At 38.7% G+C, this 25,438-nt stretch overlaps 1 protein-coding gene across 1 annotated transcript; it reads right to left on the reverse strand.

Moving 5' to 3' along the window:
* Nucleotides 1–22,667: 22,667 nt before the first annotated feature.
* On the reverse strand, nt 22,668–24,994 carry DMAC1 (distal membrane arm assembly complex 1). Its single transcript, XM_002925544.4, has 2 exons — nt 24,668–24,994; nt 22,668–23,821 (listed from the first exon to the last, which is right to left on the reverse strand). The coding sequence occupies exons 1-2, from the start codon at nt 24,939–24,941 to the stop codon at nt 23,757–23,759; spliced, it is 339 nt and encodes a 112-aa protein (XP_002925590.1). The 5' UTR covers nt 24,942–24,994; the 3' UTR covers nt 22,668–23,756.
* Nucleotides 24,995–25,438: the final 444 nt, after the last annotated feature.

A 25,438-nucleotide genomic window follows, 5' to 3' on the forward strand; every position in this document is an offset into this window, starting at 1 on the left:
AAGAGAAGGGCCATATGCACCCCAATGTTCATAGCTGCATTGTCCACAATAGCTAAATCATGGAAGGAGCTGAGATGCCCTTCAACAGATGACTGGATTAAGAAGATGTGGTCCATATATACATTGGAATATTACTCAGCTATAAGAAAGAACGAATTCTCAACATTTACTGCAACATGGACGGCACTGGAGGAGATAATGCTAAGTGAAATAAGTCAAGCAGAGAAAGACAATTATCATATGATTTCTCTCATCTATGGAACATAAGAACTAGGATGATCGGTAGGGGAAAAAAGGGATAAAGAAAGGGGGGGTAATCAGAAGGGGGAATGAAGCATGAGAGACTATGGACTATGAGAGACAAACTGAGGACTTCAGAGGGGAGGGGGGTGCGGTAATGGGATAGACTGGTGATGGGTGGTAGGGAGGGCCCGTATTGCATGGTGCACTGGGTGTTGTACACAACTAATGGAGCATCGAACTTTACATCTGAATCCGGGGATGTACTGTATGGTGACTAACATAGTATAATAAAAAATCATTTTAAAAAAAACATTTGACAGATATTTAGCAAGTTCCTATTATGTGCAAGGCAGTAGGTGGAGCGATGTCATGGGTGGGTGTTGGGAATGCAAAGATGGATAGCAAAATCTGTTCTCAGGGAATCACAAATCAATACATTGCTTCTTGGTCTCAAGCATAATGGACTTTTGACCTCCTCTTATGCTCCTACTTGTAGTGAGGGAGGAAATATGTAGTGAACATTGTCTTCCATATTTGTCATCCCACCCCCCCTCAACAACAACAACAGAATTCCTTTTGTAAGGTTTAAGGAACCTCTAGGAAGAAAAATGACTGTTGTACAATAGCTCTTGGGTGGCGAAATCACAACTCATGGACTATTTGTAGATCCAAGAGGACTGTTCAGTATCAACCTCATCCCTAACTGTGCAACAATATTTCAAATGCAAAGCCTTCTTTGAAGGGAAAGTTACATGTTTTTATTTATAACATCTGTACTTTAATGCATAATTCTTAGAGCAGTTTCTTAAAGTGGGGTCCACAGATCACCTATATTAGAGTCACATATGGAACCTGTTAAAAATGCAGATTCCTGGGCCTCATCCCAGACCCTTCATAATGAGAATCTGCAGAATCCAGAATTCAGCAATTCTAATGAGACCACTAGGTGAGTCTTAGGCACACTAATGTTTCAGAAACTAAGTTGTATGAGCTCTCAAATGGGTAACCAGTCTTTCTTTGAAGTGAATTCATTCATTGTGTTATGAGTAGGCAACATTAATGAACTCCATTAAAAATAGCAATGACAAACCACCAAAATACCATTAAACAGATTTTGGCTTGGAAAAGGTCTCTCCACACAGCTTTCTGTTCTAACCCAAATCAAAGTGACTACTGGTTTGATAACAGAGAACCCTGTTTTTCCTTGTCACAAGGATCTGGGAATGCAATAAAGTTAACAAAAAAATAGCTCTCTGGCTGGACACCCAGCAACTCCATTCTCAAATGCCTCCCAAGACATCCAAGTCCCCAGAGGGTACTTCATATGTGCTTTCATGTGGTCCCTAGACAGTCTCATCTTCTTTCTTGCTCTTCAAGTTTTCATTAATATTGCCCGGAAACTACCCTGGTATGTCCTGGCTTTTTAATACTCTGCTACAGATGAAAGCAGCGTTGAGCCTCCTATGGTTTTCTGCTCTCAACCTCCCAAACCCAGGAGCTCAGTTTGGTCCTGCTTCCTACTTCTAGTTCCAACAGGTTACCCTGCCAGTGAGTAATACTTTCTTCATCTAGCTCTGTGTTGTCTTCTGCATCCAAAGTTTTAAATGGATTCAACTTTTAGTTTCTGTGTCTTGCCAGTTAGTGGAATGATGTGCTTCTCATTTGGTCATATCTCCCTGTGCACAGAAATTGGTCAGATGTGTCTTATGGTGGAATTTAGGAGGTTGGGTAGAGAGCTAATGCCACTTAAATTGATTTTTTTTTCTCACAAAGTTGCTTCAACTTCATATCAGTTTGTTGACCTCAACATCCTCTCTGGTAGGCTGAAATTGTTTTTTTGTTGTTGCTGTTGTTTTGTTTTCCATAGGAGGTTTTAGTAAGATGCTTTCATTGAGTTAACAATGTCATCAAGGACATAGCTTTCTGTCTTCCTGCTGTGCCATCGATAACTTATTGGCTTGTCCTCACACTGGTTCACTCCATGGACAGCTACAGCAGTGCCAGGCATCAAATACAGACCCAACAATCAAAAGAAGAGGAGGCTCCATCTCTTTCTATATACCTGTATTAATACTGAGGAAACCTCACAAGATTCTCAGCAAGTTGACCTTTAACATCTTGGACAAGAACTGGATCACATGCTCACTCCTAAACCAACCACCATCAAGGGGAATAGGTTAATATTGGGAGGTTTTTGTTTGTTGCTAGAATAGTCAATATTTTCTGCCTAAGGGCTAGACACATGAATACAGTTAGACTGTTCTTAGCAGAGAAGAAAGAGGTGGGTTTGCGATAAGCAACCAAGTACTAAAAGACTCCTGGTCCTTCATGATGAAAAGCTCTGGAAGACTAATGGAGTTGTTCATATCCTAATCTTTGACATGTTTACAACTCCTAGATTCCCACTCTGGAACCACAGAATAGCCAGAAGCACATCTGATTTTAGTTTACAGTGATGAGGAAGTTTTAATTTAATTTAATTTAATTATTTAATTTATTTTGATTTTTCACTACTTAGTCACAATCTACAGTGTCTGATTTTTCAATTCATTTCTAACTAGATCCTGACTTTTTTTTTCAGTAAAAAACAAACAAACCAACAAACAAAACAAACAAGAAAAAACTAAAAAGTAAGAGACAAAAACAAAACTAAGAACTTTCAACAGCTCTGCAGGTGGGTGTAAGTAACATGAAGGTTTAAAAATAAAACAATTGAGACTTAAACAAAACATTCATGTGTGGTATCTTCTAGGGTTTTCCAGGAAAGAAAGATCTCCTCCAAATCACTCAAACGAACAATGGCAAGCAACCATTAAAGTTAATTAGAGCCAAGTGTCAGAAACAGAACTTTGAAGATTTCATAGATGTTTACTCTAAAACCCACTTTCCCCAAAGCTTCCATGTGCTTCCTTATTTGGTTTTATTTCTAGGACTTGAGCTCACAGCAGCAGATGTGGGAACAAAAATGAAATCAGAAGGACTTTGGTATTCTGGAGTAAATTGCTCTCCACTGCATTAGCGAGAGAGAACAGATTGTAGCTAGGATAAGAGCAATGTAAATAATTTTAAGTGTGCAATAGCACACAGCATCGATTTAAATGACCTGGTAACTCAGCACCATCCCAGGCAATTACTCCCTAAGCGGGATTTATGTCATGTGTTGTCAAAAAGCAGTCCAAACCTTGGACACAGATATATGTTTAGATATATATTTGGAAGTTGCTCTTCTCAATTGGAAAAGACCTTTGGATTGCTTTGTTATAAAAAGCAGAAAGGCCATTTTCTTTTTCCCCTTAAATTTAATAGCCCTCAGTGGTATGAAGGAACAGTTTACTTTTTTCCAGTCATTTAAATATTTTTGAAGATGCACATGCAGATTTATTTGAAAAGCATCTGAAACAAGGATAGCATTTATCATTAAAAATATATGAATGAAATTACAAAAGGGCTTACACTTTTATTTTTAATGATATCTTTTATATATATCTAAAAATTTCTGGCTTTTAGTGAAACTGCAAAAGAAATTAAAATATTTTAGGTTTTCCCCTCTCACATTTCTTTCTGAGGAAGCAGCAAGGCTTGGATTCACATAAAGAACCGCATGTTAATGTCATAGCCTCAGATTGTCTGGGTAAATGCCAAGGAGCACATCAGAGTTAGTAATGAACCTTCCAGTGACAACTCAGTCAGCCTTTTGACTTCACATTTTATGGCTCCCCACTCTGACGTTATATTTCAGGACTATAGTTGGAATGCTGAGCACAATGGTTTGCACATTCTAACCTCAGGTGCCCAGATGTGTTGGTGAATTTTTCTTTTCAGTTCACAGCCAATACGCCTCATGAACCTTGGGTTTAAACTTGGCTGTAATTTTGGCAACAGAGCTACCAGTCAAGAGCTAATCTAACTCTTGCATTTGCTCTTCTTCCCTCTCACTTATAATTTGCCAAAGCAGAATCAGATCTATGGGACATTCTCAGGTGGGATTCTGAGCTAATGTATAGAATTTATACAAGTACTGTATTGTTTCATAATATAAGAAAAAAGAACACGCTGGATTCTAAAGCCCTGTCTTTAGCTTCTCCAACCTTTTTGTTGTTGTTGCTACTGTTGCTTAACACCCTTGCCTTGGTTTTCTCTAAAAAAAAAAACTCATGAGTAAGCCTCCTCCAAACCCTCCTCCATTTGATTTTGCTAATTGTGATATGATAAACTTATTTCTCTCCCTCATTCTTCCTCCTTTATAGGGAGCAGACACATTACAGTCAGGATAGCAAAAAGAGGAATTTGGTAGTGTAGATCAAATGAGGAAAGAAACAGAAACCCGAGGTATGTAAATAAATTGTTTTGGCAGCACAGAACTATTTTACTGTTTTACTAATTCTCCACTTGCAGCATCCTAAGTATTAACCTCCCCACTGCACACATCCTCATCCACAAATAATTGTTAACTTATGCCAGATACATGAGAAGAAGAGTGAGGCCTCCAGAAGAGAAAGGCAGAGAGGTCAAATAGACATCAGTCATAGAGAGAGGGGTTTGCTTTCTAGTGACTCCAAGGTAGAAGGAGTAGGCAACTCTGATATGTAAGAAGCTACTCTGTCTTCTGGATGATTATAAAATTGAAATTATGTCTCAAAGTAAAGGAAAATTTTTATATCCTCTGTGTTCTCTGTGAACACTTGCCTTAAGAGTAAGGGTATTTAAAAGTGAATGGTGCCACCCTTCTTATTCATTAGTAAGAAATAGTACTGGGATTATTCTAAATTGATTTCAAACTTCTTCATGTTGAATGGAAGCCAAAAAGGGCTGGCTGTCATGAGCATTATAAAAGAGGTCTCTGTCAGTCTGTCTCCCCACCTTAAATACACAGATTGATTTCTGCATGAAACTATTTCATTATCTTGGTCAATCCATTTAATAGGTGAAGCTCAGATAATTTACGATTTGACTACACCTACAGGATGTGTTGGAACAGATAATCAGAATCAGATTGTTCATTTGATTATAATACATTGCCTGGGAAGTACCTGAAAATTAGGACCTCAAACAGAATGATCTGAGGATGTCATTGCCTATGTGGCTACATGTGTAAAGCTCTCTGGAAATACAAAGGCTGGCCCTAAGCTTCCAGACCTCACCAGCATTTTGGTTTCCTTAATTGGGCACACTCAGATTATTTATACCCATTGTATTAGCTATACTAATTTATATGCCATAAACATAAATTCTAAGGAACGAGACACTTAATCAGAAGCAAATTTAAGAGCAAGCTCTTAAAAGTTACTGTAAGATGCTATTTGGCTAGCTCATTGCCTCCTATACTACTGTTTTTTGACACAGTTGACTTTCTGTGCATAATAAAGCAAGATCATAAAACAAAAAATAAAGCAAGGAATCATGGGCTTTTAAGGCTAGTGGTATTGTCGTAGACCATTTTTTACAGAAAAGAAACAGGCCAGGAACATGCATGCTTTCATTGATTGATAATTACTATTTTTTATCTTACTGAATACCTGGCACTGTTCTAGTTACAAGGAATAAAGTTGTAAAAGTAACACTCTAAATTTCTATCCTCCTGACACTTACATTTGACTGAGGAATGAACAGGTATGGTTATGTGTTTGAGCAGAAGGTCAGGTAGAGATGGGAGTTAGGAAGAAAAAGAGTACAGAAAAGAGATAAGAGTAATAGGGGGAAAAGTGGAAACTCTTCTGGATTTGACAGAAAGCACTCTGAGGTAATTTGAGCAGATATCTAACAGATGCTAGATATGTGGGACAGGACAAGCTGTGTGACTATTTGAGGGGAGGATTTCCAGGCAGAGGAAACAGTGAGTGCAGACTCTGAGATGAGATGTTATATGTGTGTTTGAAAGAGAGCAAGGAATATGCTTGGAACTCTGTGAGCAAGAGGGAAAGTGTGAAATGAGATCACACAACTATCCAGGGCTCAATCATATAAGATCTCGAAGGCCAAGAAAAAGAAGCTATTCTAAGAATCTATTCTAAGTGTGATAGGGAAAGATCTGTGATTGGTGGGTTTTAAGAAAGAGTATGACATGATCCAATTTACATTTGAATTGGTCATTCTGGCTTTCCTGTGGGCTGAAAGTGTAGGAGGTATAAGACAAGAAGGAAAATCAGTCAGAAGAGGATTACGATAGGCCAGGTAACAGCTACAGTGACTTGGAGCAGGATGATGTAGGTGGTGATAGGGGTCAGACTTTAGGAATATTCTGAAGATAGAACTAACAGGACTTGCTGTGGGGTTGAGTGTATTAAAAGATAAACTGTGACCTGTTAAAAATTTTAAGAGTTTATTTGAGTAAAAATTTATTCAAATCAGGCAGTGCTAAACCAGAAGTGGTTAGGAGCACTCCTGGACAGATGCCAGGGAAAAGGTTCACATAGTAGAAATTGTGGGAACAAAGAGGAAATTATTGATTGGCTATAGCTTAAAGCATATTTGGCTCCTTGTGATTGGTTGTCCTTCACGTTTGATTCCATTAACTTGAGGCATTTACAAGTTTAGATTTTTGGTTGTTTATGTAGGCTACCATGACATTAGAGCAACCTCAGTATAATGGCCTCTTTGTTTAATTAACTTAATAGGTATGTAATGTAAGAGAAAAGGAAGAGTCAGAGATGACTTTCAGGTTATTGATATGAGCACCGTGAGGATGGTGATGCCACTTCTTAAGAAAGGGACAAAGAGATAAAGCAGATTTGGGAAGTAAAAGGAGACGTCAAGAGTTTCTTAATTTTGGTTTTGGGAGTGTTAAACTCAAGACACCTATTAGTCATCCAAAAAGCAATGTCAAAAGGCAATAGAATATATGAATCTGGAGCTCAGGAGGACTTTGGGTCAAGAGGTGTAAATCTGAGAATCATTACCATTGACTTATTTAAGATCACTGAAAATTAAAGTCTGAACTTGTACCTCCTGGTTGGTCAGAAGGAAGATGGTGGTGGAGTAGGAGGACCCAAGGCTTGTTTTGTCCCCAAAACATAACTAGATAACTATCAAATCATCCTAAATACCCCAGAAGTTGACCTGAGGAAGGACAGAACAAACTCCACAACTAAAGGGAGAGAAGAAGCCACATGAAAGAAAGTAGGAAGTGCAGACACAGAGGTTTAGGAAAGAAAGGGATCACAGGTGCTGCAGAGGGGAGGGAACTGTGATAGTGGAGAAGGGGGAGAGAGAGAGGACCATACAGAGGAATGTACAAGGAGAACATTTCCCCAAAGCTTGGAAAATGAGAGGTGCTGAATTCCCTGAGGTCTTGCAACCACTGGGGCTTAAAGCATGGAGTTTTAAATGTCAGCTGGCTTAGCTGGGATAGAGCCCAGAGGTCACTGTCGGGGGGCAGACAGTGTGGAAAGAGCAATTTGAGGAATGCCTGTAGCACACAGAGGGGAGATTATTTGCTCTTCTCAGAGTGCTTCCCTGAGAGGCTGCATTCAAAGAGATGCCTTTCCAGGAAAAAAGGATTTGGCTGGCACCATTTCCCATCTCTACTCCTCAGCATAAACACAGAGCCACCTGCAGAAAGCAGCACAGCACTGACACTGGCTACCTAACTTACTTACACCAAGCCCCAAACACTTGTGCTCTATTGGGACTGCCCCTTTCAGTCAAACTTGCCTCAGTACCAGCACAAACCCCTGCCCACACCATGTCTCCTGACCAGAGACTTCTGCAGGGCCTCAGTTCTCATGGAAGTAGTATCAGGTCTCATTCAGAACACACCTAGTTAAAACTCACCACATTCAGGCCAAGGACCAAACACTGCCCATAGCAGGCGAGGAGAGCTTCTGCAGATGACTGACCTGAAGAAAAAAGCAGCCAAAATACAAGCAAAACACATGAAGGACATGCCAGAGACAGTCCCTGAAGTGTCAGGCCCTGAACACTACATGACCTCTTCTTCATAAAGTCATTACTTTCAGGAGCAGGAAATATAACTGGCTTTCCTAACACAGAGAAGAAGGAAGAGACTTAGACAAAATGCCACAATGGAGGAATCCCAAATGAAAGAACAAGATAATGCCACAGCAAGAGATCAAAGCAAAAGAGATATAAGTAACACGCCTGATGGAGAATTTAAAACACCAAGCAAAGATAGTCACTAGGCATGAGAAAAGAATAGGAAACATCAAGGATATTCTTACCACAAAGATAAAAGAGTTAAAAAAAAGTATCAGAGATGAAGAATGCAATAAATGAGATTGGAAATGTGCTTGATACAATAAACAGCAGGTGGGAAGAAGCAGAGGAATGAATTAGTGACCTAGAAGACAAAGTAAAGAAAAATAATGAAACTAACTGAAGATCTGAGAAAGAAGAATTATGGAACCTGAGACTAGACTTAGGGAACCTCAGTGACTTCATCAAATGTGATGACATTTGTATCATAGGAGTCCTGGAAGAAGAAGAAGAGAGAAAAGGAGGCAGAAAATCTATTTGAAGAGATAATACCTGAAAATTTCCCTAATATGGGGAAGGAAACAGATATCTAAATCCAGGAGGTGCAGAGAACTCCCATTAAAATTTATAAAAGCAAGCCAACACCACAACATATTATAATTAAATTTACAAAATATAGTGATAAAGAAAAATCTTAAGCAGCAAGACAAAAGGAGTCCTTAACTTACAAGGGAAGACCCATAAGGCTAGCCAGAGATTTCTTAACAGAAATTTTGCAGGCTAGAAGACAGTGGCATTATATATTCAATGGGCTGAATGGGAAAAGTCTGCAGCCAAAAATATTCTATCCATCAAGTCTGTCATTCAGAATAGAAGGAGAGATAAAGAATTTTCCAGACCCCACCTAAAAAAAAAAAACACAAAACAAGAAACAAAAAACAAAACAAAACTAAAGGAGTATATGAACACTAAATCAGCCCTGCAAGAAATATTAAAGGGGATTCTGAGTGGGAAAGAAAGACCAAAAGTGACAAAGACAAGAAAGGATCAGAGAAAATCTCCAGAAACAATGACAAAACAAGTAATAAAAGGCAATAAATACATAGCTATCAATAATTACTTTGAATGTAAATGAACTAAACGATCCAATCAAAAGACATAGAGTGTCAGAATGGATAAAAAAAACAAGATCCATCTATTTGCTGCCTACAGAAGACTCATTTTAGACCTAAAGACACCTCCAGATTGAAAGTGAGGGTACAGAGAAACATTTGTCATGCAAATGGATGTCACAAGAAAGCCAGAGTAGCAACACTTATATTGGACAAACTAGACTTAAAAAAAATAAAAATAAAAAATATATATATGTGTGTGTGTGTGTGTGTGTGTATGTGTGTGTATAATGGAATATTACTCAGCCAACAAAACAAATGAAATCTTGCCATTTGCAATGACATGGATGGAGCTAGAGTATATTAATCTAAGTGAAATAAGTCATTGAAAGAAAGAAAAATACCGTCTGATTTCACTCATATGTGGAATTTAAGAAACAAAACAGATGTGGGAAGGGAAAAAAAAAAGAAACAGGGAAGCAAACCATAAGAGACTCTTAATGATGGAGAACAAACTGAGGGTTGATGAACGGAGATGGGGTGGGGGATGGGCTAGATGGGTGATGGGTATTCAAGAGGGCACTTATTATGATGAGCACTGCCTGTTATATGTAAGTGATGAATCACTAAATTCAACTCCTAAAACCAGTATTACACTAGAATTAACTAGAATTTAAATAAAAATTTGGAAAAGAAAAACAAAGACTGTATGTAACAAGAGGTAATGAAAGGCACTATATCATAATGAGGGCGATAACCCAACAAGGAGATATAACAATTGTAAATATTTACGCACCAACATGGGAGCTCCCAAATATATAAAACAAATAATAACAAACATAATGGAACTAATCACTAGTAATACAATAATAGTGGGGGACTTTAATACCCCACTTACATCAATGGTCAGATCATCTAAACAGAACATCAACAAGGAAACGATGGCTTTGAATGACACACTGAACCAGCTGGACTGAACAGATATAGTCAGAACATTCCTTCCTAAAACAGCAGAATACACATTTTTTTCAAGTGCACATAGAACATTCTCCAGAATAGATCACATATTAGGTCACAATTCAAGCCTCAACAGATACAAAAAGAATAAAATCATACCATACAACTTTTCTGACCACAACACTATGAAACTAGAAATCAACCACAAGAAAAAATCTAACTGGGGATGTACTGTGTGACTAATATAACAAAATAAAAATTATAAAAAAAAATTTGGAAAAACCACAAATACATGGTTAGATGATATATTAGTAAATAATGAATGGGTCAAGCAGGAAATCAAAGATGTAATTAAAAAAATACATGGAAACAAATGAAAATGAAAACACATGGTCCAAAACCTTTGGGATGCAGTAAAGCAGTCCAAAGAGGGAAATACATAGGAATACAGGCCGACCTCAAGAAGCAAGAAAAATCTCAAACAACCTAACCTTACATCTAAAGAACCTAGAAAAGAACAACAAATGAAATCTAAAGCCAGCAGAAGGAAGAAAATAATAAAGATCAGAGCAGAAATAAATGATATAGAAACTAAAGACACAAACAAACAAAAGAACAATAGAACGGATCAATGAAACCAGGAGCTGGTTGTTTGGAAAGATTCATAATATTTACATATCTCTAGCCAGACTTATCAAAAAGAAAAGAGAAAGGATCCAAACAAATAAAATCACAAATGAGAAAGGAGCAATAACAATCATCACTACAGAAATACAAACAAATGTAAGAGAATATTATGAAAAACTATAGGCCAACAAATTGGACAACATGGAAGAAATGGATAAATTCCTAGAAACATGTAACTACTAAAACTGAACCATGAAGAAATAGAAAACTTGAACAGACTGATAACCAGGAAAGACATTGAATCAGAAAACAAAAAAAAACCAAAAAAACAAAAAAACTCCCAACAAACAAAAATCCAGGGCCAGATGGTTTCACAGATGAATTCTATCAAGCATTTAAAGAAGACTTAATACCTATTCCTCTTAAACCTTTCTATTTCTAAAAAATAGAAAAGAAATGAAAACTTCCAAACTCATTCTATGAGGCCAGTATCACCCTGATACCAAAACCAGATAAAGACTCCACTAAAAAAGGGAACTACAGGCCAATATCTTGATGAATATGGATGCAAAAATTCTCAATAAAATACTAGCAAACTGAATTCAACAATACATTTAAAAAATCATTCACCATGATCAAATGAGACTTATTCCTGTGTGGCAAGGGTAGTTCAGTATTCACAAATCAATCAATATTATGCACTACATTAACAAAAGAAAGGATACAAACCATATGATCATTTCAGCTGATGCAGAAAAAGCATTGACAAAGTACAACATTCATTCATGATAAAAACCCTCAGCAAAGCAGGTTTAGAGAGAACATACCTCAACATAATAAAGGCCACATCTGAAAAACTCAGAGCTAATATCATACTCAATGGGGAAAAACTGAGAGCTTTTCCTCTACAGTCAGGAAGAAGGTAGGGATGTCTACTCTTGCCACTGTTATTTAACATAGTACTGGTAGTCCTAGCCACAGCAATCAGACAACAGAAAGAAATAAAAGACATTTATCGGCAAGGAAGAAATAAATCTTTCAGTATTTGCAGATGACATGATACACTATGTAGAAACATAGAAAGGACTTCACCACAAAATTGCTAGAACTGATAAATGAATTCAGTAAAGTCACAGGATACAAAATCAACTTACAGAAATTTTGCATTTCTATACACCAATAATGAAGCAGCAGAAAGGGAAATTAAGGAATCTATCCCATTTACAATTGCATCAAAACCAATAAGATACCCAGGAATAAACCTAACCAAAGAGGTGAAAGAACTGTACTTTGAAAACTATAAAACACTGAAAAAACAAATTGAAGATGAGACAAAGAAATAGAAAGACATTCCATGCTCATGTGTTGGAAAAACAAATAATGTTAAAATGTTTATACTACCCAAAGCAATCTACATTAATGTAATCTCCATCAAAATAATAACTGCATTTTTCACAGAACTAGACTAAACAATCCTAAAATTTGTATGGAACCACAAAAGACTCCAAATAGTCAAAGCAACCCTGAAAAAGAAAAGCAAAGCTGGAGGCATCACAATTCTGGACTTCAAGTTATATAACAAAGCTGCATTGATCAAAACAGCATGGTACTGGCACAAAAACAGACACAAAGATCAATGTAACAGAATAGAGAACCCAGAAATGAACCCACAACTATATGGTTAATTAATCTTCAACAAAGCAGGAAAGAATATCCAATGGGGAAAAGACAGTCTTTTCAAAATGTGGCGTGGGGAAAACTGGATGGCAACATGCAAAAGGATGAAACTGGACCACTTTCTTACACCACACACAAAAATAAATTCAAAATGGATTACAGACTTTAACGTGAGACATGAAACCATAAAAATCCTAGAGAACACAGGCAGTAAACTATCTGACATCAGCCATAGCAACTTCTTCTTGATAGGTATCCTGAGGCAAGGGAAACAAAAACAAAGATAAACTATTGGGATTATATCAAAATTAAAAGTTTCTGCACAGGGAAGGAAACAGTCATCAAAACTAAAAGGCAACTTACAGAGTTGGAGAAGATATTTGCAAATGACATATCTGATAAAGGGTTAGTATCCAAAATTTATAAAGAACCTATAAAACTCAACACCCCCAAAATGAAAAATCCAATTAAAAGTGGGCAGAAGACATAGACATTTTTCCAAAGAGGACATCCATCCAGATGGCCATTAGATGCATGAAAAGATGCTCAACATCATTGATCATCAGGGATACAAATCAAAACTACAGTGAGATGGGGCACCTGGGTGGCTTAGTAGGTTAAACATCTGACCCTTGATCTCAGCTCAGGTCCTGATCTCAGGTTATGAATTCAAGCCCCATGAGTGGCTTCACACTGGGCAATGGAGCCTACCTGGAAAAAAAAATACTACAATGAGATATCACCTCATACCAGTCAGGATGGCTAAAGTCAACAACACAAGAAACAACAGGTGTTGGCAAGTATGTGGAGAAAGGGGAACCCTCTTGCACTGTTGGTGGCAATGCAAACTGGCATAGCCAGTACGGAGGAAAACAGTATGGAGATTCCTCAAAAAGTTAAAAATAGAACTACCCTACAATCCAGCAATTGCACTAGTAGGTATTTACCCAAAGGATAAATACGAATTCAAAGGACACAATCACCTGGTTGTTTATACCAGCATTATCTACAATAGCCCAATATGGAAACAGCACAAGTGTCCATGGACTGATGAATGGATAAAGAGGAGGTGGTATATATACACAATGGACTATTATTACTCAGCCATAAAAAGAATGAAATCTTGCCTTTCACAACACCATCGATGGAGCTAGAGAGTATGATGCTAAGCAAATCAGTCAGAGAAAGATAAATACCATGATTTGAGTCATATGTGGAATTTGAGAAATAAAACAAACAAGCAAAGGAAAAAAAGAGAGAGAGGAAGACAAACCAAGAAACACGCTTTTAAGTATAGAGAACATACTGATGGTTACTAGAGGGGAGGTGGGTGGGGGGATGGGTTAAATAGGAGATTGGGATTAAGGAGTGCACTTCTTGTGATGAGCATTGGGTGATATATGCAAGTGTTGAATCACAGTATCATACACCTGAAACTAATGTTACACTGTATGTTAACCAACTGGAATCCAAATAAAGAAAATAAACTTGTACCTCTTTCTTCATTTCATATTGGCTATATCTAGATGACTACTGAAAATAAAAAGCCAGACTTGTCAGAAATTGACATATTATTTGAGTATTATTTTAATTAAAAATATATATCTTATATAAAATATACCCAATATATATTTTTCACACATATATAATCTACATTCAAGAAAATAAGTGAAAGCTACATTCAGTAAGAGAAAATCTTGAATACAAAAGATCTTATAATAATTTTTAAAGATCAGCAGAGTTTTCCAAACCTCAAAAGAAAAGCCCTCAACTAGACATGATGTTCCCGCCAAAGTTCAAATAGAGACAGAGAGCAAGAGCACAAGTGGGAGGAGGGGCACAGGAGAGACTCTTTGAGTAGACTCCCTGCTGAGCTTGGACACCGCGTGGAGACCGACCTGGGGCTCCATCCCACAACCCATGAGATATGAGCTGAGCTAAAACCAAGAGGCGACCAATTGAGCCACCCAGGCACCCCTTGACTCCAATTTTTGAGAAATGGCCATACCCCTGAACAGCTAGGACTCTGTATGGCATCCTTTTGGAAAGAAATGCCACATTTCACATCAAACATCAGAGGAAAGGGAAGAGGAATCATAGGACAGTGTATGAACTATTAGGAGAAGAAAGAAGCAGACATGTTTCATCCTCTAATTTGAGGGATTCAAAGCTCTAAGTCTTAGTAAGATTATCTCTTACAAAGCAAGTTCGAAGAAATCATGGTATTTCTGTAAGAATTGGTATCATAGTGGTGTTTTCGAAGAGCTAAATTGGTTTCAAAGGAGAATGGCTAACATTGCACCGAAACAGGATAGCTTGGGAGATTTTCAATTCAGAATGCCTGGTAGCACCACTCTGTTTCTGAAGAGTTGCACTGCATATTTTTGAAAAATACAACTGAATGAGAGGAGTAAAACTAGTAGGGTGCTATGTACAGTTTCAAAGGCTTACATATCCATTTATTTTATTTGATCTATGCAAAAAAGCCATAGACAGACAAGATGGATAAGATCATCTCTATTTTCCAAATGAGGAAGTGAGACAGTAAGTGGTGGAGAAAGGACTCAACTTAGGGATTCATTTAGAGCTCATGTCAAGGAAAAGCTTGTCAGTCCCACAAGCAACTTGGTGAAATAAGCATCAAGCATTGCAGGAAGCCAAAGCTGCTGTCAGTTGCCCTCCTCCTCCTCAGCCATAGATATATTTAAACCAAGTAATAATAAAACAAACTGGCAGCTGGTACTTTTGTAGAGCCAACTCTGGAGCCCCCTCAGAGGAGAACTTTTTTTCTAGATAGAGTTTGTCATTTTTCTTTTTTTATTTTTCATTTTCTGTTTATTTTAAAGTTACATTTCTAATTAAATGAAACATTTGAAGTAAAAAATTGGAATGAACTGAGCCAAATTGCAAGTATAGACATGCCTCGAGCAATGTGCAGGTTTTCAAGTTTTTAACATTCTGTCCTCCTGGCATCTGTCTGTGATACATGATATGACCAAAAACACTCAATTCCACAGACACTAGGAGAGAAGTCCCTTCCCCACATCCAGACCCTGAGTCCTCAACCTGCAGGCTAGAGGAGTAGTCACGCGTTATTTGTATTTTTAAAAACTACTGATCATCGTTGACTGTCTGCCTAGTGCATCATGGTCATTAAACATTCAGTTATCACAACTTGGTGGGTACGACTTTTCACATTTCATAAGCTTATTTAGGGACAGACAGCTTCCAGCTGGCTGACTCTAACAGCAGCACACCTTCCACCTGCATCATTCCAGTCCTTGTGAACCTCAGGCTTCCAAAAACAGCTGATGTACTTTGAGGTAGACAAGCTGAACTTCTGTTGCTTTGAAAGGTGCAACCTAAACTACTTTCCACCTGGAAGGCTAGAATTGCAGTAGACACATCTCTCTGAATTCTTTGAGAACCAATGTCCTGCGAAGATGCCAAAGAGCTGCACTCACATGATCAAATCTGCTTCTTACTGGTGATTGTACAGTCCCTCACCCACCTGAAGCCACCTTCATTGCTTTATCTGTAAAATGGGGACTATGTGACATGCCCTGCCCATTCTCTCAGCTTGCCATAGAGCCAACTGTATAAATTCATGAAGGTGATTGTCAATTGAAAAGCCCCCCACTAAATCACAAGGTGATTTTTCTCACTTCAGAAAGAATGCTGCCAAAATTTTTGTCATGCTCATATTCAGCCATGGCAAAACTGGCTTAGGTTTTCTTATCTCTCCCTCTCACTTCTGATAACTATACAGCAAAGGGAACTGAAATGGGTTTCGTGCAGCAGAAGCCACAGAAAAAGGATCACGTTTTCACTAAATCGTGAGGAGGGGCTGATTCTGCTGGTGCTGCCAACATGTGCCAAATACGTCTCTCAGCTTGCTCTGTTAGTAACAGGTGTTCACAGGCTGGTGAGGATGGAAAGAAAGCTCCCCCTCCAGTTTGCCTGTCTTTCACTTGTCAAGGGTTTTGACAGGCATTTTGCAGTTCCCTGTCACAGAGTTCTAAGCACGGCTGCACAGCATGCTGCTCAAAGCAACCCCAAGTCAAGGAATTCTGAGAATTTCCCTTTAGAGTTTCTGTGTGATGACATGCCTAGATATGAGTGTTGGTAGCCCTTCCTCTTGACATATGTATGTTTTATTTATCCTCCTGGTGATCCAGAATTTGTCCGAATGTTGATTGGGCTTTGCTCCAGGTAAGATATCAGACTTGATTTCTGTACCTGTTTAGTAAGATCTAAAATATCCCTCTGTCTTGCTTCCATGTACCCAGTGTATAATCCCTACTTATATCATAATTACTTTTTAAAGTGTCCGTCTCTTCCACTAGACTCAACTTCTAGGAGCAGGAACCCTGTAATATTCCCAACACACCAAGTAGAGTATCTGGCATATAACAAAGGCTAATAAATGCATATTGGACTGAATCTTAATTCAATGCATCTGAGGTACCTGAAAATGATAATCCCCCTGAAGGAAATGAAGCCATATTTCTTCTAGTTAAACTTTTTTATGATAACACAACTAGAATCTAGCACTTTCACCAGTACTGGGTTCAGGTTCCAGGCCTAAAGGACTATTTTTGTAGTTGGCCGTTAGAGTGATAAAATCACTTACTGGATTTTATTGTTTGCACTTACTTTCACGTATAGGTGGACATCATTTAAAACATATATATATATATATGTATAAAATAGATTCTTTTTAATGATTCATATATATTTAAAACATATATATTTAAAACATATACTTTATATATATTTATGAAATATATATTTCTTTACACAAACTATATATATATATATATATGATAGAATGTACATTTTTTATTGGTCTGCTTTGCCCGCTCTCTGATGGAATATTTTCCTTTGCTGAGGTTTATTCTTATTCTAGACACAGCCTGGATAACATAACGTGTTTGATTTAATGCACATCACTAAACCAGTATTATGCAGAGTGAAACTGAAGGAGGAATTTTCCTATTTGGATTTTTGGGAAATAGAAAGAGACCACACACACATACCACACCACCAATCTCAACTCTTCCTGATTTCCCGTATTTCGTTTGAATGTCTGAGCATTTACACACACCAGGAGAGGGTAATCACATTTCATGCTTCCAAGAATGATCTGATCACAAAAGGGTCAGAAAAGACCCTGTTCCACCCCTGTAGAATTGTTTCTTTGGTTGGTGCATTAATTGGGGTGAGGGATTATTAAATTCCTGTGAAGCATGAAGCATTTGCTGCTTCAGGTTGTAGAGAGTGAACTTGTAGGAGCAATGGTCTGAGCTTCTGTGGCAGCTTCACACCATCACTGCAGAGAGGGCTATTTCAGTTTTCTTTGTTCTCCACTACTGTCTCTCTCCTTTGGCATCAGAGAGTACATCTCTTTCATACAAAGAGAGAACCTTCATGATGAGAAGGAATTTAGAGATTGACTAGTCTTCTGACTTCATGGAGGGTAACACGTTCTAAAAGTTTAAGTGGCTTGCTCAAGAGCTGATTACAGCAGATCTCAGCTGTAATGTAATGGGAGAAAAAATACCTGACTGAAGCCATGAGACCTAGGTCTCAGTTCTGCCACCAGCTCCTACACATCAATCAGGTTCAAATACACTGGTGGTTCTCAAATTTAAACATTCATTTGAATCAGCCAGAGGGCTTGTTAAAATATAGATTGCGACTCCATCACCAGGACTTCTGATCGAGTGGTAGATCTGGCATGGGGCTAAGAATGTGTGTTTCTAACAAGAGCACATGCTGCTGGCCTGGGATCATACCTGACATACACTAAAGTTGTCAAATGGAACAAACATTGCCCTTTCCTTCCTCATTAGTTTGTTCAACCCTTTTTTTCTTATTCATCAATATTTACTGAATATGAACTAAGTACCCAGCATGTTTGGTGCTGGAGATCAGAAATGTGAAGATGACAAAAGCACAATCCTCTTTTGAGGAGTTCACAATCAGTGAGGAGGGACAGATGCATAAATGATTACTGACAATCTTTTAATTATAGTGATAGAAGTTTATACAAAGTGTAATGGTTGCACAGTCCTGAAAGTAATGACACAAAGACTTTTCAGGGAATGCTTTGTCAGAGAGGTGACATTGGGGCTGGGCTAGTAAGGAAGGGTAGGATTTTTCCAGATGGAGCAGAGACAAAAGGATATCCTTTTCAGCTGAAGGAATAGCAGGTGCAAAGGTATGGAGAGTGACATCTTTAGGAAGAGTTGGTTAAGTAAGAGTGGCAGGAACATGGGGTGTGTGGAACAGAAGTCAAGGAGTGGAAGAAGATGAAGGTGGAAAGATAAGGAAGATGAACTAATGAAGGGCATTCCATATCCTGCCAAGGAGTCTGGAGTTCACCTTGTGTGCAGCAGGGATACTGAAAGGTTTTTAGGTGGGATGTGCTTTAAGGTTACTCTGGCTAGAGTGTGAGGGAGGATGAGAGGGTTTTCCTAGAAGCAGGTATAAATTAAGAATCTTTTTATAGTAATCTACATTAGGAATGATGAAAACGCATCCAGAGCAATAGCAATGGGAAAGCCCAGGAAAGAGCATTAAAGGGTTTAAATAACCAGGACTTGCTAACACATCAGAAGTAAAGAATGAGAGTACAGAGAGCCATAGATAATTCTACAGTTTCTAGCATGCTCAGCTGAAGAGCTGGAAATGCCATGAACATAGATAGCAAATAGGAGAAGTAGGATGGGGTGAGATAAATTCATTTGGGACAAGTTAGGATGCTGGTGTCTGCAGATAGGCAAATAGGATGCCCTACTGTGGCTGGAAAATAGAGTCTGAAGTTCAGAAGAATAGGCCAAAGTCAGGAGAAAGATTAGGGTAAAGTCATGGAAGGGTATGACCTGTTCACGGAGATGTGAATTTCTTGTCCTGGATTAATATGCAAATTGCTGTCAGAATGATAAGTGATAAAACCTCAATTATAGAGAGGAAACCAAGAGATTAATGATACATGTTAAACTAAGGGATAACCAAGTTAAAAATGGAAAATCAGAATTCGAAATTTCTAATTTTGACATCTGAACATTTTGAGAATGAATGTTAAGAAAATGACTGTAGCAACATGAATCCCCAGTTCCCAGTTCACGCTCTTCACCAAGCCACTACTGCTTCGTTGCGTGAGGCTTTGGGAAAATTCTAACCTGCTCCAGGCCTTGGTTATCTCAACTGTACAACAGGGCTGCTGAGAAGATTTAACAAGTCCTACAAAGCACTTATCATAATGCTTGGAACATAAAAAGGGTACTGTAATTTTATATACACATATATCAAATATATGTTCCATATATATATGGAACAATTTTGCTAGAAAACAGAAGACAAAAACTATCCAAGAAAGCTGCCAGTAAAAGAACAAGAACAAGTAAAGACAGTAACTGTAAAGACAAATACTATTAGATGGCCTCTTCTTGCTAATTCCCGAATACCCAGAATGGGGGTATATGTTTGGTCTGGCATACCATCTTCTATGACTATGATACCACAAAACACAACTGACTTTGCACTTGTTTTCTATTGCTATGTAATAAACGGCCACAAACCTGGAGACTTAAAATGACACAAATGTATTATTTCACAATTTCACAGCATGACTAGATATTCTGCTTAGGGTATCATTGGGCTGAAACAAGGTGGTGGTTGGGGCTGCAGTTTTTCGTCTCATAAGGCCTTCTTCCAGGCTTACAGGTTGTTGGAAGCATTCACTTCCTTGTAGTTGTAGAACTGAGGTTGTAGGTTCCCTTGTAGCTATCAGCTCTCAACAGCTCTAGGAGGCCTGCACTCTCTAGCCACATGATCCCCATAGGCAGCTCACAGGGATGTTTGCTTTCTTCAAGTCCTGCAGGGAATTATCTTACTCCTCTTGCTTCTAATTAGTAACTTCTCCCGTCTCTGACCTCTAGAACAAGATTTAATGGGTTCACGTGATTAGCCCATCCAGATAATCTCCCTGTCTTAACTTATCTGGGACCTTAATCACATCTACAAACTTCCTTCACAGCAGCACCTAGAATGGTGTTAATAACTGGGAGAAAGTGGGTGTACACCAGGGATCTAGACCATCTTAAGAATCTTGCCTACCACATTCCTAAAGCACGTGCAAGTTCAGTCACGAGACTGAGCAGTGATTTTTATAAGCATTGCTGCATTTAACATTTGCCCTTTGGGTTATTTCTGTACATTCCTTCTACAAATGAATGACAAGTTGCCGAATATCTCAAAGGCCAAGAGATATGCATTTAGAAGAGTGACATATTTTCTCCCCATGCTCTTAGGGTACTTCTGAATGATGTGTAATTATAAGTCTTTCACCTCTGACTCTGTGCGCCTAACACCTATAAAATCATTGGGTCAAGGCAAGGATTTATCCGTCATTGGGAAAAAAAAGTTGCTTTTCAACTCAAAATTGCTTACTATTCCTGACCAAGATTTGAAAGGTGTCAGTTTGATCAATATAGTTCCGGCAATAAATCAGCGGAGGCCAAGGCTGGTTTTGGGGGGTACTTGAACATATGCTTGCCCTGAACATGTATTTAATTTAGGAGCAATTTATTTTGTTATCAAATCAGCTGGTTTCACTCAAGAGGCCCCTAAGTCAGACACAGCCAGGCTGGCGAGAAACCACTAGTGAAAAGGAACAAGGAGCAAATGCTGAGGGGGGAGGTGAAGTACAAATCATGGCTGAGATACTTAACCTGTATGTATGGTCTCTGGAATTGGTCTGTCAGGTGAAACTCTGTAACTTCTTACATTGACCTCCACTTGAAGCACTCCAGTGCTGCCAGGAACAGCAGTCTCAGCAACTGGCCTGGGAAGAGAGACCCCTCACTTCTCCTTCCCAACATACAGCAAGATCCTGAGCATCAATCTATATTTGGGTCCTTTCATATGTTCAAGACATATTGGTGGCTGGTCATAGGATTCCAGGCTAGTCAATGAAATACACAAAAGGAACAAGAGGGGCACCTGGGTGGCTCAGTCAGTGAAGCGTCTGCCTTCAGCTCAAGTTATGATCCTGGAGTCCTGGGATCAAGCCCCACACTGGGCTCCCTGCTTAGTAGGGAGCCTGCTTCTTCCTCTCCCCCTCTCATTCTCATGATCTCTCTCATGAATGAACAAAATCTTAAAAAAAAAAAAAAAAAGGATCAGGAGACTGTGTAACGATTTTTTCTTTTAAAGTTTTTATTTATTTAGAGATAGAGAGCACGTTGAGTGCGAGCTGGGGGAAGAGCAAATGGAGAGGGAGAGAATCTCAAGACTCAGAGCTAGAACTCTTGACCTGAGCCAAGATCAAGAGTCAGCCACTTAACTGAGACACTCAGGTGCCCTGGTGTAATAATTTCTTGATCATTGAGCTACTAAAGTTTATACCATGTAAAGGTTTAGTTAATAGACACCTTGGACATCATGAACATTGCCAGTATTCACATGTATGTTCACATTTTGGTTTGTGTCTCAAAGAAAACTGTAAGGTCATTTTAAATTTGTACTTTATTTGTACTTTTTCTCCTCTCCTTTGCTAAAATAATCAGACTTTGTAAATTCATTTCCATGCCATAAAGAGATTCTAAAGCCCATGAATCATAATTAAACAGGTGTTCTTACATTACTAAATAATAATCCACTGAGTTTTGAGCCTGTTTATCCTACTCACCCCACCTCATCCCCAACAAAAGGGAAGATAATAGGGGTACGATGTGTACTTCCTGCATTGCAGGACTAAAGTGGCATATACCTTTTGTCTCTGAAGATCAGACTCATCTCTAAAACAAATTAGATTTCTGACTTTGCACTGGCAGAAATCAAAACAACTTTTCCAAAGTTAAAGAAAGAAAAGAAAAGAAAAGAAAAGAAAGAAAAGAAAAGAAAAGAAAAGAAAAGAAAAGAAAAGAAAAGAAAAGAAAAGAAAAGAAAAGAAAAGAAAACTATTAGTTTCAAGTTTAACAAACTTATTTTTGGAGGGGGAGGAGATGTGTTATTCCCACTTAACTGCCCATACACATAGTAAAGAATTATTTTACTCAAACCTAGTTAAACAGCCCCAAGTTGGGAAGAACCAAATATACCTTGGTAATATTCTAGTGAGCAGACAAGTTTACTTTGAAAAAGCTCTTATTTGCTTACACACTAGTACAAATTCTGAGATGTTAAAATCATATTAAGAGTTATTCTATTTATCCAGTAGGTCAATCCAAAACCAAGTTAGATTTATGTACTTTGGTTTAACCTAAGAAAATGTTGGGAATAGTCACTCAGCATTAGATCCAGGCACTTCTACATACTAGAGAGTAACAGCTCTGAAGGGACTTGCTTAACAAATCTTTCAAAACTTATACACTGTGATTGGCAGCTGAACTTGACTATCTTTCTGCTCTGAAAAACAGCTATGTGTAACTTTACAGAGAAGCCAGGGTGTATCAGAAATGAGAAAAAAAAAAAACAAAACACAAAAACCTGGCAGGAAGCACATAGACTTCTCTTAGAAATGAACTGTCAAATTTTAAGACATTATCTCAAAAGTGTGTCAGTTTCATCACAGAAACATTTCCCGTGGTTGCGGACAAAGAACCAAATGTTTTTGTTTTTAATGATAAATGTGAATTTCTCTCAAATTTTTTGGTACTTTTAATTACATGCTGACTTTTGTTTCATAAAGGAAATTCTTGCCTCTTTGAAATCATCCTAGTTCTGAAAGACTGGAACGAGAACTGAACAAGTTCTAGATGCACCACTGACTTGCTGAATGACCCTGGGCAAATCACCAGGACTATTTTTTAAGTTTCACTTATCACCAGTGAAATAGAGTAGCTCTGAAATTCTCATAAGGTGATATATGTGACAACACCTTGGAAATTATGAGCAGTACACAGATAAAAATTTTTATGTACTTCTGCACATTGCATGATGCCAATCCATTGTTAGATTGTTAATAGATATTGACCCAATTATAGGAAAAGTAAAGAGAACTATTTAAAATAATAGTTTAGTTCATTTTCCAACTTGGTTTATCATTTCTTCTTTTTTTCAGTATTGTAGTATCCTCAGGACTGAAGTCTCTCAATGTCCATTTGTCTGTCCAGAATATCCGTAAATCCCACGCTTGTTTTGGTATCCTGGGGGTGCGGGGGGCATGGGCAGAAGATGACAAATTCACTGGTGGTACTCTCAATCAACACGGAAGGCCTTCCCTTTGGGGTCTGAAAGGATGACTACACCCCAACAAGCAATGCCTAGGGGGAAAAAAAAACAACAGTACCTTACATGTATGTTACACCTCAGTTTACCAGGTGCTTTCATATGTGCCATCTTATTTAATCCTCACAACAATCTAGAAGATACATCACCATTACATTTCTCTTGTTCAGTGTGAAACAAAAAAAGGAAAACAAAGTCCACAGGGGGGAAAAAAAATCCCCAAGCAAGAAAGGGACTTAAGGAGAACTGATTTGGGGAATCTAATTAAAAAGTTAAGAGATCTGAAACCTAAAATTCTACCCATTGAACTGGCTTAAAGAGTAAAAAGAATTACTGCATTTTACTGTAAGACATCTTAACAATCACTTATAATAATAATCAGATTATTATTGCTACAGATAAGGACTGTGGGCCCCTTTACCCATGATACACACAGAACGTGGGCTTACAATTCATGTCTAAGATGTGATTTCAAAGCCCTATTTCTTAAACCGTGATTAAGTACCCTCACTCAGACTTCCTCCAGGATTGGGAAAAAAAAGGGGGGAGGTCTGGTGCCAGCTGTGTCACATCCTGATTATTTGACCTTGAACATAATACTTAGTCTTTGCGCCTTAGTTTGTTGGCGGTAAAAAAGGATTACTATAATCATACCTATCTCTAATAGCTATTGTTAGTATTAAAAAGACTGAAACTAGCAAAAGTTCTCAATACTGCGATTTTTCTTAAATGAGAAAAGCGTCCCAACAACTTCCTCTCCCCGCCCGTTTCTCCTTTGGCGTATCTCCATCACGCGACCAGCCCCGCAACCCGCCCACGTGGCTGCCGCCCACTTTTCCCTCTCCCCTTGCCCAAAGGCCCTGCGTTGCCCAGACTCTCACTGATGCCGATGACCATCTGCGTAATAGTCCCTGGACCCGGGAGGTATCCCAGCTTCATGGGCTTCCGCGCCACCCAGTAGACGTACCCGCCCGCCCCTATCAGCCCCGCCCCTGAAAGCACGCGACAGCTCCAGCAGTTATTGAATACAGGGACTTCCGCTGGAGAGGTCGGCGCGCCAGGTACGGCGAGGGGTAGGGGCTCGGCGGAGCTAGTAGCCTCCGGAGGCGCAGCGACCTTGACCGGCTGCAGAGGCTGCGACGAGAAAGAACCCATGCTCAGAAGCTCGGCTTCCGCCGTGGGAGACTTCGGACCGAACTGACGTAAAAGATACGACCGGAAAGCAGAGCGCCGGCGCACTGCACAGGAAGCTCTTTGAGGGTCGCTGGGAAATGTAGTTCTAGCCTGCCTCTAACGGGAAAAGGTGGTGGCGGACCTACTCTTGTGGATTTGTGTGGCAACAACCTTGGCCTTCCTGGAAGCCATCTATCCCTACATCCGAATGCAATCACTTTCAGGATTATGATTTAGCCAAGCCCCTAAATGTCTCGATTCTTAGTTTCCTTAGAGGAGTCGTCTGGGTTTGTAAGTTTCTTCCCTAGCACAAAAAGTGAGACCTTGAGCATGTCACTTCACCTGTCTGGAGGTGTGTAACTCAAAAGAGTTAAGTTTTATATGTGCTTAACTATATGCTAGACACTTTGCTAAACGATTATCTGCATTATGACATTTAATCTTCCCAACCCAACGAGGTATTAGCTTCCCAATAAATG

This window comes from Ailuropoda melanoleuca, chromosome 7 (assembly GCF_002007445.2).
Source record: "Ailuropoda melanoleuca isolate Jingjing chromosome 7, ASM200744v2, whole genome shotgun sequence".
In the NCBI taxonomy this organism is placed as follows: Eukaryota; Metazoa; Chordata; class Mammalia; order Carnivora; family Ursidae; genus Ailuropoda; species Ailuropoda melanoleuca.